The 15,989-nt window shown below is 40.2% G+C and overlaps 1 protein-coding gene across 2 annotated transcripts in view; it reads right to left on the minus strand.

Annotated features, from left to right (window-relative positions):
• Positions 1-15,989, minus strand: part of OSBPL2 (oxysterol binding protein like 2) — a 55,829-nt gene that overhangs the window by 13,262 nt on the left and 26,578 nt on the right. For both annotated transcript variants that reach the window (XM_083447501.1, XM_083447500.1), the window contains 5 exons: positions 5,948-6,083; positions 4,618-4,693; positions 3,616-3,750; positions 2,436-2,533; positions 778-960 (listed from right to left, as the gene is read on the minus strand). In XM_083447501.1, coding sequence (XP_083303627.1) covers positions 778-960; positions 2,436-2,533; positions 3,616-3,750; positions 4,618-4,693; positions 5,948-6,083 — 628 coding nt within the window. The remainder of the gene's footprint in view (positions 1-777; positions 961-2,435; positions 2,534-3,615; positions 3,751-4,617; positions 4,694-5,947; positions 6,084-15,989) is intronic.

A 15,989-nucleotide genomic window follows, 5' to 3' on the forward strand; every position in this document is an offset into this window, starting at 1 on the left:
CTATGCCTGGTGCAATAGCTTCAATAATTCCTGGACTAGGAGAGCCTGAACACACACACACACACACACACACACACACACACAATGTGTGTGTGAAAGATCAATAAATATGGCTGGAATATTGATTTCAGCAACAACATACAGAAATACTTGCTGTTTGGCTCTTAAGCTCGTCTATATTTTCTATTTTGACTTTAGCTATTACATAAAGTATCATTTCTAAATTCTGTTTTCCATGTATGTCAAGCATCTCAGTAGTTTATTATCTTTTGTATCCCAGCAGTGCTCAGACTTATCTGTTTGTCCTTTGTATTTTCTTATTGATATTCAACAAAGCAAACTACCAAACTGTTAAATCAATTGATGCCTATTTTGAACCAGTTGTTATCCAAGTCCAGGACAGCGATAACTTTGTGTCATCCATAATACAGCAGAGCTCCTGATCACATAGCTCATAACAGTTTAAGAAGCAGAAGAATTCACTTTTTTTGTTTCAGTAAATGCCAACTGCCTAAGGGTTGAGGGGTAGGGAATGAGGCCCAAATGTTGAAGTCATGTGATTGTGTCATCATCTGCAGAAGTCTCAACCAATTCACACACTGTAATTTATGTATATGTGTTTCATCTCCTAGTACACTGCAAAGAAACCCTCAAATTACCTAAGCTCAACTACTCACAGGCCTATGCAAACCAGAGAAAGATCACAATACACTATGCATTTACATGAGACAGTTTGGAGGTCATACATAGGTAACAAGAGAAAATATATATACATACTTTAGGAGTTCCAATGTTATTGTTCCCCGTGGCTCTGCTTCTACACTCTTCCCCCAGAACTTCAGTTTAGGGTAAATTGATCCGTGAAAAATGAAGTCTTGGTTTAAGCCTTCTGAATAAAAAGCACTGATAGGTGGGTGATGACTGACTTGTTCAGAAATAAACCTAAATCCTAAATCCTCCCTACAAAGAAGAAAAGGCAATGATCAGTATAAATGAGACAGAATACCACTTCTGAATTACTGCTGTACAATCCAACTGCTCTCCCCTACAACAGCTGGAAATAACTCTGCCCTACTACCCATGTTACTTATTAGTAGATAAACCTTTTAAAGCACTGTGATGAGGTAGATATTTGAGTATTAAGTACCAATATCATCACCAGCAAACTATATAATACCATTAATACAACAAAAACATGTCTACATGGGAATTTATGGCATTCTTGGCTTGGCACTTGAATATAAAACAACACAACGTACTATCACATACACACGCAAATATTTTGGGCGGTATTGCACCCTGCCAATCAGAGTTCACTGAGTGGGCCCGGTGTGACATCCTGAAGAGCCGAATGCCCTCTGAACATTGAGGGGGCCAGCCTCCCTCTAAAAAACATAGGGGGCTCCGAAACTGCCTTTGCCCCTAGGAGCTGGGACATGCAAGGATTTTTGCTTGAGCAATGGGACTTTCTCCCTTATCTCTTACCCCCACCACCAAGGTGTGGAGCACAACAATGGATACAACCCCTTTCATTTGGTTTTCCACACCCTTCATCCATGTTTATCCACACCATCAGCTAAACAATGTAGTGCTAGAGAAGCCTGCGTGTACAGTAGTCAACATGGGGACTGGGATTTCAAAAATCCCCCCCTCCAGAGCCCATACAGAAATGCCATAAAAGGACAGTAAAGATTCCAGTAGGAGATTATGGTGTAGTTCATAAGCAGCCCCAATAGTCTGGGGCCCTCCTGAGCACCCTCTTTATACCTCAAGAAAATCTTAACATTCATATTTTGCACAATTTCTAAACAATTAGACGGCTGGTCAAACAGCATATCTGATACAGATCAGAGAGTGTTGTTGTTTTTTTAAAAAAATATTTATTACTTTTTGAACAATTTAAACACTACAAAACAAAACAAAAACAAAAAAGAGCAATACAATACAAAAACACTACATAACACTAACACATTAAACTAACAAAACCAAACAAAAACAATTTAAAACACTCAAACAGTTTCAATATCTTATCTTTCATTCACTTATTTCACCGACCTCCTCACACCTCCCTTTTTGTATTCCACTTCTATCAATTATTTCAGCAATTCCTTTCCATCTTCCTCTGTTTTCTGTCCTATAATTATCTTAACACATTCTAACCTTATTTTACCTATAATATTCTATTAATCTATTTATACTTAAATCCTTATAACATTTCTACTAAAGCCATATAACTTCATTCCACCATTCTTTTAACATTCATTAATTTTGCAGTATACTGCAGATCAGAGAGTTTTGGCTAACATTTGAAATAGTTTACATTAACAAAGACCAAGCAGACTTTACACTCCTAGAAAAACCCATTTTGTTCAAGCCAGTTGAAATGTGTATATCTCAAAGGAAAAACAAGACTCTGACAAAGTTGGTATTCTCACCTGATTAATTCGTATGTTTCTCCAAGAAGAGGGTTAAAGGGTTTGCCAGTTCTCTCCCACTGAGAGGCTACAGCAGAAACTGCAAAAGCAGCAACAGCCTGCAAAAAGCATAGTGGTAAGGAATCTCAATGTAAAACAAAAGGCAATCCCAAATGGGCAATTATGATTTTTATATGCTGTAATAACTTTTCCTTTACTATTCTCAAATGGTGTTTAAATGTTCCCTAAACAAAAAAGACCAATTGCTTCTGGAGATGCAATCTTTTCTCTAAGCCACAGGTGAGGAACCTCTTCCAGCTGGACCTTTTGCTTCCCCGAGTGTCAAGAGTTTGATCCAATTTGACAAGTGGATGGGGCCACCAACTGGTTCATCACCTGGTGTCACCATGAATTAGGTGCATTTAACCTCTATATTTGTAAGAGTTTTTAGTGCTGTGAGGATAAAAAGGTAAAGGTAAAGGTGCCCCTGCCCGTACGGGCCAGTCTTGACAGACTCTAGGGTTGTGCGCCCATCTCACTCAAAGAGGCCAAGGGCCAGCGCTGTCCGAAGACACTTCCGGGTCACGTGGCCAGCGTGACATCGCTGCTCTGGCGAGCCAGAGCCGCACACGGAAACGCCGTTTACCTTCCCGCTAGTAAGCGGTCCCTATTTATCTACTTGCACCCGAGAGTGCTTTCGAACTGCTAGGTTGGCAGGCGCTGGGACCGAACAGCGGGAGCGCACCCCGCCACGGGGATTCGAACCACCAACCTTTCGATTGGCAAGCCCTAGGCACTGAGGCTTTAACCCACAGCGCCACCCGCTGTGAGGATAGTCATGTCTAAATTATGAGTGCTAAAATTGTTGGGGTTTAATAAAGCAACAAGATCCTTTACGGGATTTTAATTTCTATACTGTTACCTCTGGGATCTGGTATTCTGCCATTTAGCTCAGTTCGTGACAGATTTACAATAATTTTGAAAAGGTGCTGCTTCTGCAATGGTTGAGTGACCTGAACATAAAACCTTTTCATGATACTTACTGCAAATTGCTAAACACTCAAATAAGCAACTTATTAGGACATTCATATAAGCTTGCTTCCTATAAGCCCCCACAACTCTACGTAGGCAGGCAGCCAGCCATCTTAAATGCACGATGGAAAGAATTTGAAGGACAAAGCTGCATGATAGCTAACATTACCTGCATTCTTTCTACCGAGTTTGAATGACTGCATGCTTTATTAATGAGGTATGTGTGTTCCATATATTCTGTTATCCGCTGGAGGAAGCTCAAGGGTTCATTGAAGGCAATGGGCATGGTTATCTTAGACAGCTCCTAAACAGTACAAGAGAAAATGCATACAATATGAATAAGAAACAAGGGCTTGAGCAACTATGATAAAATGCAGAGGCATGGTGTATAATGGAGCATGAGACATCAGCTAAAAATCACTGTCAGCCTCCTACTAAAGCAGCAGATTTACAGAGAATGTGGTTAAAACAAAATTTAGAAAGCTTGCACTATCACAATAAGCATTCACGCCCCAGATATCTTGTCATGTGTGCTAATGGCAACAAAACACAAAAAGGTAAAAGAAATATTATTGTTAAATATCACCTGCTAGCTTGCCTCTCAATGCTGGGTAACTGTCTACATCAGGCAATTCATGGGACTGATCCACAGTAACAGACCAGTATCTTCAAAATATGGAATTATAATCACAGATACATAAATAATGTAATGTGAAAGCATAGTCTGAGGAAATATTTCAAATGTGTGCTCAACACGGAGCAATACATTAAGGATTTAATTTGTATCAGGACTATCTACCAAATCGTCACAAAAATCATTTAAAGAAAAAGATTGAAACTTTAAAAAAAAAACTTTAAAAGGTGGGGAATAAGAGAGAAAAGAGGAAAAATTAGCAATTAGGACCAGAAGAGTCAAAGTGCTGCTATTTCTTTTACAAAACTATCACTGCCTTCATTACCAGAACAAAGAGCAGTAATAATATTATGTATTTTTTGTACTTCAGTATGGATAACAGAACAAGCCAATTTCACTCTTTGCTTTCTGCATTGTACCACAACAGTTCTGGTACTTCTATTTTGCATCTGCAAACTTGACCTTTGCCCTCACTAAGCAATGCAAATTTTATCAAAAGCACCAGGTAAACTACATCAGTATGTGACAGTAACTCACCAGTCCAATGCATTTTTTTAAGATACTCCAGATACTGAAATCACTCCTAGTGAACATTGGTGCAGGTAATGATGTTCTGTAGAGGGGTGGGGGTGGGGGAGAGAGAATAGCAGGTTAAAACCACTACTGAACTCTTTTTGGTAAAAGCATCCATCTGCAACTGTCACTTCTAAGTCCCAACAATGTAGTCCTTACTCATGCAGAACTCCAATCAATTATCCAGGATTCCAGCACTTTGTCAAAACCACACAACTTTATGATGTTGCAAGAACAATCTTCTCACTGCTTACATGCATTTTTAAATACACCCAGAGGGAAAGACAAAGAAACTGATTCTAAGATTGTGATCTTAGGTATATCTACTTGAAATGAAAGATCCATTCAAAAGAATGAGACTGACGTACAAGTAAAATAAATGCAGGTTCTAGAACTAGTATTAACCATGCAGAAGAAAGCAAGAGAAAGTCTTGACAGTGAAATTAGGCTGACAAGGTCACCTGACTGCATTAGACTAGAATATGAGCACTCTATTTGAACTAAAGCTAACAGGCAGCAATCTAACCAAGGCCACTCCAGGCCAGTTCACATGACGTGGCAGCCTTGAGTTCTCACTTGCTTACATATGGCAAGTAACAAGTGCCTGTACACAACCAAGTGAGTCATCCCCATTTTATTTAGTCAAGGAGAGTAAACAAACATACAAAACTTCATTTTGCTGCTTTCCAAAAGATGTGACTCCCCCATCTTCAATTTATCCATAGTGTTCTCAAGTGATGATGTGGGAGACAGCCTTTAAAACCAACAGTTGCTGCTAGTTTTGTTATTGCTGCTGTTGTTATAAGCTGCTTTGTTTTCCTCTTTTCAAAAATAATTAGGTCAAAGTTTTAGAGATAGAATTAATTTTTGTTAAAAACAACCAAACAGAAATGTTTCAGGCTGCAGTACCACCCACAAGTAAGCTAGCTTCTGCTTCCCTTCCCTATCATAATTCTTAGAAGCGTTTCCTTAAGTTGTGTATATACAGTGGTACCTCCGGTTGCACACAGGATCCGTTCTGGAGCTCCGGTCGGATCCTGAGGAATTCACAACTGGAGATGCCTGCAATTTTGCGTGTGACGAGACCCATAAAAATACTTCCGGGTTTGCCACATTCACGTCCTGAAGGATACGCAACCAGAGGTGTGCGTATCCAGAGGTACCACTGTAGATGTATTTAAGCCTCTCTTCCCAGGAAGTGGCAAGGTTGCTTAATGGATGTCCAAACAAAAGAACCTGCTATGATTTGCATGAACCAGATAGTAATTGCTGTTAGGCCTGCTTTGGAGAATACCTGTGTTTCTTGATTCCATTCTCTTGCACTGGTCCATCGCCATTGTGTCTTCCAGTTCTATTACTTCGGTGGGCATCCACATCGACTTTATGAATTGCTTCTGAAAACTCCCCTGAAGAATTATCAGAATCAAAGCCTGTGTAAATAAAGTGCAAAAATTTGTCTTTAACTAGGATGCTAATAAAGGCAAGGATGCTAAAGGCACGATCAATTTGAATAATACAAAGCACATGTATTTCTTCAAAATGCTGGCACCTTATTTTACTAAGCTAGTACCCAACTGATTTGTGTTATAGTCACTAATGCAATTAACCCAAGTGTGGGGTATGTGTGTACATGCATGGCTGGAATAACTAAATTTTATTTTACTCCAATATGAAAGAGTGTGCATTTGAAACATTCCAAGCTACCTCTTGTGCTTGATTAATCCCCCTCCCTCGTAACTACCTGTACTTCTGCCAATCAGCTACAATGGCCAGCTGGCTTACACACACAAAATATATTTTATTGGGAGGATAGTCATTCTGAGCAGAGAGCAAGCTTGGTATTCTAGAACACAGATGGGCAGTCGTTGGCCCAGAGGCTGTATGCAACCCTGCCCTTATTTGATGCAGAACCCAACATCTCCTGAAGCTGTCTCATTCTTCCTCTGTATTCCTCCCTCCATCCTTGTTTGGCCTGGCTTTTTAAAGAACCACTTCCCCCTTTCAATGTAGTTTCAGAAAAAGTTGAAGGGGCAGACTTAGGGAAAAGATGTCCCCCCCGCACATGAGCTCTCTGAGAACAAACTGGTAAACTATATGTATTATACATAACGACTTGCTTTACTAAGAAATAAATAAATCCTCAGTATACACATTTAAGAGTAATCCCATCAACCCAATAGGGCTTAATTCTGAGTAGACTTGCACACATGTAAGCAAGGAGAGAAATGTCAAATAGTGCCCCAAGATAACAACATCATCCCTGATGTGAAGTAAGTGGCAGCACTTCATGTCTGCTCCACCACATCACTGTTAAAAGGAAAGTCTGGAGTTTGTAGCAATACTGTGGTGAGATGGGCATGCAAGTTTCCTGATTTTGCACTGATCATATCAATATGGACTTCCTGGGGAGCCAATGTTCCTTAGAATTAATTCTGGCTCCTAAAAGTTGAGATATTTTCCCCAACACTGTCCATGAGTGACTAAAAGTAAAGTAGCCCAAACTAATCCTAATTCTACATATATGCTGATGGGTGCTGAAATGACAGTGATTGCCCAGGAACAAGACCTTCAGTGCATAGGAGACAGCTCAATGAAGATGTTCACAATGCATGGCAGCTGTGAAAACGACAAATGCCACGCTAGGGATCATTGGGTGTGGGGATAAAATAAAGCTGCAAATACATAATGTCATTATGCAAAGCTATGCTGCAACGACGTTTGAAATATTGTGTACAATCCTGGTCATCTGCCTCAAAAAGGATTTTATTGAAATGGAAAAGGTTCATAAAAAAAGGAACCAATATGATCAAGGAGATGGAGAATTCTCAGTGAGGAACAGTTGCAACATTTGGGGCATAATTTCAATGAACTGTTCCACAGGACGGGTGCCACTACCGAGAAGGCCCTCTTCCTGGTTTTCTGCAACTTCACTTCCCTCACTGAGAGAAGTGAAGCTGCAGGGAACCAGGAAAAGGGCATTTATAGTAGTGGAACCCGCCCTGTGGAACACCCTGCCATCAGATATCAATGAGATAAAGAACTACACAACTTTTAGAAGACATCTGAAGGCAGCCCTCTATGGGGAAGTTTTTGAATGTTTGATGTTTTATTATATTTTTATATTTTGCTGGAAGCCACAGAGAGTGGCTGGGGAAACCCAGCCAGATAGAAGGGGTATTATTATTATTATTATTAACTCTAAAGTGTTTAGGAAAAAGTCAAAAAGGATATTATAAAGGTGTACAATGTATGTACACAATGTATGCACAATGTGAACAAATTAGACAGCAAAAAAACACCATGTCTCTTAAAATACTAGAACTTGGGTAAATCCAACGAGGCTGAATGTTGAAAGATTTGAAACAGACAAAAAGAGCTAATTCTGCACACAGTATATAGTTAAACTCTAGAATATGCTAGCACAAGAGGTAGTGATGGTCTCCAACCTGGATGGCTTTAACAGAGGATTAGACAAATTCAGGTATGAGAAGGCTACTAATGGCTGCTAGCCACAATGGCTTTGTTCTACTTACACAGTTGGAGACAGAATGCGCCTGAATACCAGTTTCTGAAAAGGCAAGTGGGGAAAGTGCTCTTGCACTCAAATCCTTCTTACAGGCTTCCCATGGGCATTTGGCTGGGCACAGTGAGAACAGGATGCTGAAGTAGACAGGTGTTTGGCTTAATAAAGTAGGGCTTTTATTATGATCTTATGATAAGACAGACTAGATCACATGTTTAAAGGTTAGTATAATCCTCCTTAGCTATCCTTTGAGCCAGGGGTCAGCAAACTTTTTCAGCAGGGGGCCGGTCCACTGTCCCTCAGACCTTGTGGGGGGACGGACTATATGGGGGGGGGGTGAACAAATTCCTATGCCCCACAAATAACCCAGAGGTACATTTTAAATAAAAGCACACATTCTAGTCATGTAAAAACACCAGGCAGGCCCCACAAATAATCCAGAAATGCATTTTAAATAAAAGGACACTGATACCCGGAATGTCCGTGGGCCAGATTTAGAAGGCGATTGGGCCAGTTCTGGCACCCAGGCCTTAGTTTGCCTACCCATGAGCTATACATTAGCACTGGATGTGGAAATAACCAAGGGTGGCATTAAAAGCCAACAATCAAAGTTTAATGCAGTATACTTCCAAGAATATTCCCCAAGCTATTGCCAAAAACAACACAATTGCATCAAATCAAAAACTCAGAAATGCATTTTCCTTTTCAAATGTCTTTCTTGGCATAGAACATGTAAACAAAACTGAATTGCTTAGAATTTGTTCTTTTCTTAACAAAAATATTCTCTCTACCCAAGAATATTCTGTAAACTGCATAAGTGACAGCATTCTGAAATGAAGTTTCCTATTAATACATTCTACCAATTAACCCTATTCTCTCCCCTTCCCCACTTTGCACCCCCTTCCAAGTTTAGGGAAGACTGAGATACAGGATCTCATCCTTTGTCGACAATGGACATTTGACCCTTCTAGCATTTTACCTGGAGAGAATCTGTCAACAGATATAGGCATTCACTCCTAAACAGACAAATAAGCAGACTCATGTACTCGTGTAATTCTTTTATTCACTCATCTGGCAGAGAAGCATATGTCAAAGTTGTCACTGCAGTGATAGTCAACATAGGCAGTGATCTATTAAGAAGCCAGTCTAGGCTGACTGATATATTTGCAAGCACAGTGGAAGCCTGGAATCCAGGCAGCACAAATGCAGTGTGCACTGCTAACGTTCCAGTATGACTAGTGTCCTGTGTGCTACCAAGAAGCGAGAAGACATGCATGTGCTTTCCATTAGTATAGAACTAAGGAATGACTTTCCTCACTAGTGGATGTCAGGAAAACATGTTTTCAGGATGCAGCTTCTGGGCCAATCTACCACCCCCCTATGATCCACACAAGAAATCCACAAGTGAGCAACCTATACAAGCTTTCAATGATGAATTTGGAAAACTGAACTATAGATATGTGCTAATACAGTTTAATAGGCAAGAAGAGCAGCCACTGGAAAAGTGTGATAGAAGTGTATTATGCAGCACTCTTAAGTGACCAGAAGATACTTTGGTCATACCTTTACCTTGCTAGAATAAAAATGTTATGGCTCTTTACAGCACACTAGTTGAGCATAAAATGATTTGAAGGTTTGATATACAGGGCATAGTAGATGCTGCAAGTTCCATAGTTAAGAACCACAAGAATAGGAAATATACCTCCCCACTGACTTTATACATCAACTCATAACGTAGGGTGGGTTTGAAACAAAGCCTATAGAGGTTCTAAACACTACCCATGTCAACAGAATTACAAACCTATTCAGCACTGGTAGAGAGATCCAACCACAGAAACCAACACAAAAATTCAGCAGAACACTTCTTGTGAAATCTGGACAATAATAAAGATTAAAATATACCCGTAATCAACTTTTTCTAAAATGTCCTTTTCAATTTCTTCCATCGTTTTGATTAATGTACTGATCTCTCTATCAAATCCAGGCAGGTTGTAATTCAACTGAACATTAGCTGGTCACGCAAAAAGTATCACACACTCACTGTGTCCTCCTTTCTTCTTGTTGTGTGGGATTGCTGCAGCTTCTAAGGGCCATTCCATTCCATGATAGAAAAATGAAGTTCACTCTTTAAAGGTGTACAGTCAACTAAAAAAACCACAGCCAACTGTAGATTCTTGATGTGTATGCCTATACAACATACACATCACAGAACACACAGAGCACATTCATTTCTTGTATTTTTAGATGTACATTTTAAATGTAAGGTGTAAAGCTCCCTAATGACTTTATGACTTTATTTTAAAAACAACAACCTTGTATTGGTCTGAATAAATGCCACCCCCCACCCCCCATAAAAATCTGGCTTCTAAAAACCTTAGTGCAGCCTCTAACTGTGTAGAGAAGCTTTCATTTAAAATATCTCATTTTACAGTTGCGGCCTATTTTCAAGGGTGGCTTATATTCAGCCCAATATGTACTGTATTTGTTTGTTACAAAAAACGAGCAGCTGCATCTCAAGAGACAGCAGCTAAAAGCTTGGTAAAGCATGTGTTAACTGTTTCATCAATGCAGCATCACAGTCTTACATAAATATTATGACACTGAAGGTTAACCCATGAGTAAGAATGTTGAGATTTGCTATGTGCACTATCATTTAGGCATTGGAAAAGGTAGCATTAGTCTTCAATAATGAACTCCTATAGCAACTGATGATTTGGGTTAGAAATCTACAGCCACGTATTGTGGGAAAGAGAGAACAAACATACTGTAAAAGCTGCCACAAAAATCACATATTGATTTGCCCTCATTTCCCTGTTGTTGTTGTTTTAAAAAGACCACAAACAACCTTACCAGCCTTTGCAAAAAACAGATTTGGGATTCAGATCATACACAGTAATTTGCTCTAAATTATAGGCCAACTCCTATAAAAGCCAGTGGTGATTGGTATCCTGCTGAAAGTCAACAGGAACTCCATTTACTCTGCAATGATTTGATAGGCCCAGGATTTGCTCTTTCAACATCCTACTTTTTTCCTGCTTACAAGAAGGGATAAGATATTCATCTGAGACAATGAGCACAGTAAGTGGAAGCTATGATACTTCAATGAAGAAATGATCCATGCCATTATGTTTGGTGCCAATACAACTACATCACTACCCAAGATTAAAGGTAAAGGTACCCCTGACCATTAGGTCCAGTCGTGGACAACTCTGGGGTTGCGCGTTCATCTTACTCTATAGGCCGAGGGAACCGGTGTTTATCCGCAGACAGCTTCCGAGTCATGTGGCCAGCATGACAAAGCCGCTTCTGGTGAACAAGAGCAGCGCACAGAAATGCTGTTTACCTTCCTGCCAGAGCAGTACCTATTTATCTACTTGCACTTGACATGCTTTTGAACTGCTAGGTGGGAAGCTGGGACCGAACAAAGGGAGCTCACCCCGTTGCGGGGATCCGAACTGCCGACCTTCCGATCGGCAAGCCCCAATCTCTGTGGTTTAGACCACAGCGCCACCCGCACCCAAGATTAGGAGCAACCTAATAAAAAAAACACATTCAATATCTTCTACTGACCACAGGGCAGAATAATCTGTTAATGAAATCGTAAGGAGCCAAATTTTCCATGTTGCTTAAGTAGGATCAGGTCGGAAGTAAGGACGTAGCCTATTGGTAGTTAACACAGTACTGGGTTGTTTGCCCAGGGTCAATAAATAATATATTGTGTGATGTGCCACGTGTTTTAAAGAAATGGGGCAGGTGGTTGATATTACTAACCTATCCATATAGTTTGCATTAGCTAGAGCCACAAGGAAAACCAATACAATCAAATGTCGTATCTGACTAGGCTTGGACTGGTTTTCACTTTGTGTGTTGTTACTTGGGTCTAGCCACCTAAAAGGGGCTCCGTTTAGAAAAAGAGATAACATGTTTCAGACCCCATCAGAAGCACAACCCACTGATTCTACACAATGAATTACTAAGATTATAAAAGAGGTTTTCAAACTGTCCTCTTTCAAGGAATCATTTCACACAGAGTTGATTGGCAAGAACTCCTTGCATTACAATGGATTCTGGGCAGGGTGGCCAGATGAAAAAGAAGACAGGCTGCACCTGCTGAAATTATACCTTCTCAATATCTATTGTCTCCCCACACCCCCAGTCTGGCCACCTAAGTTCTGAGGCATGTTTAAGCATGCAGAATCAGTTCACACTGAATGATGATCAGAGGCCTATTCAACCTCATCACTCTGTGTGTGTAAACTCAAAGTGTATCATAGGCTATATAGCACTTTGCTGTGATTGGCCATTGTAGGGGAAGATTGTGAGAAATGGGAAAGCTGTCTTTCAGGGATGATTGTCCACTGTTTCTGATGTTCTCAGTGAGGAACTTGAGTAAGCTTCTGAGAAATATAGAGTTCCCTAGAATGCAGTTCAAAAAACAAAGATAAAGCAACACGTACTACATGGGTAAAATAAAATTTAAAGGCCTATCTTCCTTTTTTAGTGTGTGTCATATATGCTGGTGGTAGATAATGGAACCAGGGCCCTACTCTTGACAATATCAATACTAAAGTTGGGTCTAACCAACAAAATAATATTGTCTGAATACTGATTTTTTTAAAAAATGTTGTTGTTGTTTTAAATTTGTCTTGTTACTTCAGAATCTAACTCTGACTGAATATATGGATTTTAAAAACCTATTTTAGAAAAAGCAAGTTTATGCTATCATAAGCATATACAAACATGGTACAATCACATCATTGTACACCTGGAAATCTATAATCTCTGCACAGGACTAACTGCTGCCATGGCTGCTCAATAGAGAATTTGGGTAATGTGGAGAAAAACACTAACCCAAACAATATCTGGATTTAGCAAGAATGTGACCAGCTCAAAAGATCATATCCACAGAATTTCTGCACACAAACAGTTTAGCTACTGCTTCACGTGTTTTAAAGCATCTGTAACATGCATAAGCAATGTGAGGAGGGATCTGCTTTTTCTGCTTCAGTATACTTAAATAGATGCAAAATTAAAAGCAAAGTACAGCACCAGCACACAATACATCTGGAACAAAACGCTGCTGGAAAAGCATTAACATATCAGCTTTACTTTTCTTTTTAATGTATAGTATTGCCCTGAGCCCTCTTAATGCAGCAGGATACAAAAGCAGAAAGCCAACATAAGCTAGAGGATGGACTGTTGGACTGAGGATGTGCAGACCTCAGTTCAAATCCTGACTAAAAGCCGTGAACCTCACTTTGCATCAGTCACATACAGTCAACTAAATTACCTCAAACAACTGTTGCGAAGACAGATAGTGTAACTGTTGTGCTCAGTGTTACTGAGAAGTCTGGTTTAGTTGGGATTCTGTACATGCCCTGTAGACCCTCCAAGTAATTAAGCGCACGTTAGCCTAGTGCAGGGATGTCCAACACATCAATCGCGATCTACTGGTCGATCCCTGCGAGGTTTTGGTCGATTGCAGGCCCCCTTCCGGCCCCATCCCCTCTCCCTGTTCTGTAACATTATTGTTACAGAAGGGAAGGTGGAGTTTAGAAACGGAGGCTGTTATCTGGCCAGTGATCGTAAGGTTAGTGGCTGCTGCTGTTCCTCCCTCAGAAGAGCTGCAAAAAAGTCCCTAACCCCCCCCCCACACACACTTTGACCTGAACCCCTAAAAAACGGGGGTAGATTTTAATTTTGAAAGTAGATGGCCACCCCTGGCCTAGTGCAAAGTCCTCAGTGGTGTGCAATGATCTCCAGATTAAGGCACCCAAATTTAGCCTCTGTGAATAGACATCATTTGTGTGCAGAGTGCCCATTCAGTACACCAGTGGAGTGTGTCAGTGGAACAGAAAAACACCAGACAGTTCTTTATGCTGGTCAGTGACCAAAATAAAGTTTGATACAGACAGTTCTAGGTAGGGTCAGTGCCTTTACTGACAGTGTAATGCAAAGGTACAACCTACAAAGGTTATTTATTTTCCTACATTTTTAGTCCATTCTTTCTGCAAGAAACTCAAGAGAGTGTGTCTTGTTACATTCCCTGCTCCCCTTTATTCTCACAGCAATCCTGGGAAATAGTGCAAACTGCACACAGTGACTTTTGTAACTAAACCAAGCAGAATTTGAACCTCAATTTCCCTGGTCCAAGTCCAAAACTTTATCCACCCACCATGTTTTCCCCACCACAACCTCACCAATGCAACATTTTAGATTTTTGTGACCACGCAAAGCTTACTTTTTCCTTTTCTTTCCCCTCTATTTAACTTACAAGGGGAAAAATAACCACATACTGAAACAGAGGTAACAGGTGGTGTGATCCTGTTCTATTACTTCTTGGTGCAACTGCTAAAGGTGATGTCACTCATTAATCCACACTGCTGAATCAGAGCATTCCCATAAGTGTAATTACCTAATGATAATCAGATCCCAAGGTGTCATAACACCTAATTTGGGAACAATAATAGTAGTGTTCATGGGGAGCTTGGGTGATTAATCTGAAGAGCTACTTTTAGCACATGTGTCAAACACATGAGAGGCACTCTCCAATGTGCTGTACAAAACAATAGCAAGTCTTTAACTGCCGATTCAAACAAGATACAAAGTTAAGAAGAAATGTTAAAAGCTGTGCATGCTTGTGAAGATAGGATCACACAACCAAGAAAGAGCTGTAAGAATGATCTGTAAGGTTTTACTAGGACTTTAGATCCTGGGCATCATAAAAAAATTGGTGCAATGTTTTCAAATATCCTTTTAATAAAACTTCCAGAAGGGTAGGTGTGTTATTCTGTTGCAACAAACAGAGAGTCTTGTGGCACCTAAAAATCTAACAAATTTAATATGGCAAGGTCACCAACATGGCATCCACAGCCACCAGTTTGCCCACCAGTACCTCCTATTGTGCTTGAGAAAGGAGTTTAAAAATATTCCCACAAAAATCCACATTGTCCCACCTACACTGAACATGCCTTCTTAAACCATGCTGACATTTAACTGGACCTAAGCATTATATGCCCACCCTTCCACCTATTATTTCATTTTTATTTTACAAAATTTATACACCGCTTGATTACAGTAAAACTTCTAAGTGGTCTACAAAAAATATTAAAATTATAAAAAACCCAATTTAAAACATTTGAAAATAACTAAAATTAAGAGTAAAAAATATTCAAAAATGACTGTATATGTTTCTGGATAGGTTTCCCTAAACAAAAAGTTTGCCTAACGAAAAACCAGGCACTGAAAAGAGTACAGCGAAGGCACCTGCCTGATGGCAGGAAATTTCAAAGTGTAGGTACTACCACACTTTCTTAGAACTGTGGAATGAGTATTATGTGGCAGCTGTAACAGCACCAGCTCTGCAGATGAAAGCAGTCAACTGGGCACATATTAGGTAAGGTGAACCTACAAGTAAACTATTCCTAAGCCATTGGGGACTCTACATAACAACAGTTACCACTCTGAACTTGATCTGGTAACAAATCAGCAAGTGATGCAGATCTCAGGAGCAGAGGGGATATATACTGATAGGGTCTTACTCTTGTCAGTAATTGCACTGCACCATCCTGTATTAACTGTAGTTTCCAGGTCTAGCATAAGGGGAGCTCTACAGAAAGTGCACTGCAGTAATTCAATCTTGAAGTCACCAGGTTCCTGAACTACTGTGGCCATGCCCTCCGGGTCCTGGAAAGGCTGAAGTTGTTGTACTAAGCACAGCTGGTAAAAAGCACTTCTAGCCACTGGTTACTTGGGTCTCCAGTGACATAGCTAGATTTTGAAGCATGCCTGCTCTTTCAGGGAGAATGCAAGC

This window comes from Podarcis tiliguerta, assembly GCF_965153285.1.
Source record: "Podarcis tiliguerta genome assembly, chromosome: 6".
Classification (NCBI taxonomy): Eukaryota; Metazoa; Chordata; class Lepidosauria; order Squamata; family Lacertidae; genus Podarcis; species Podarcis tiliguerta.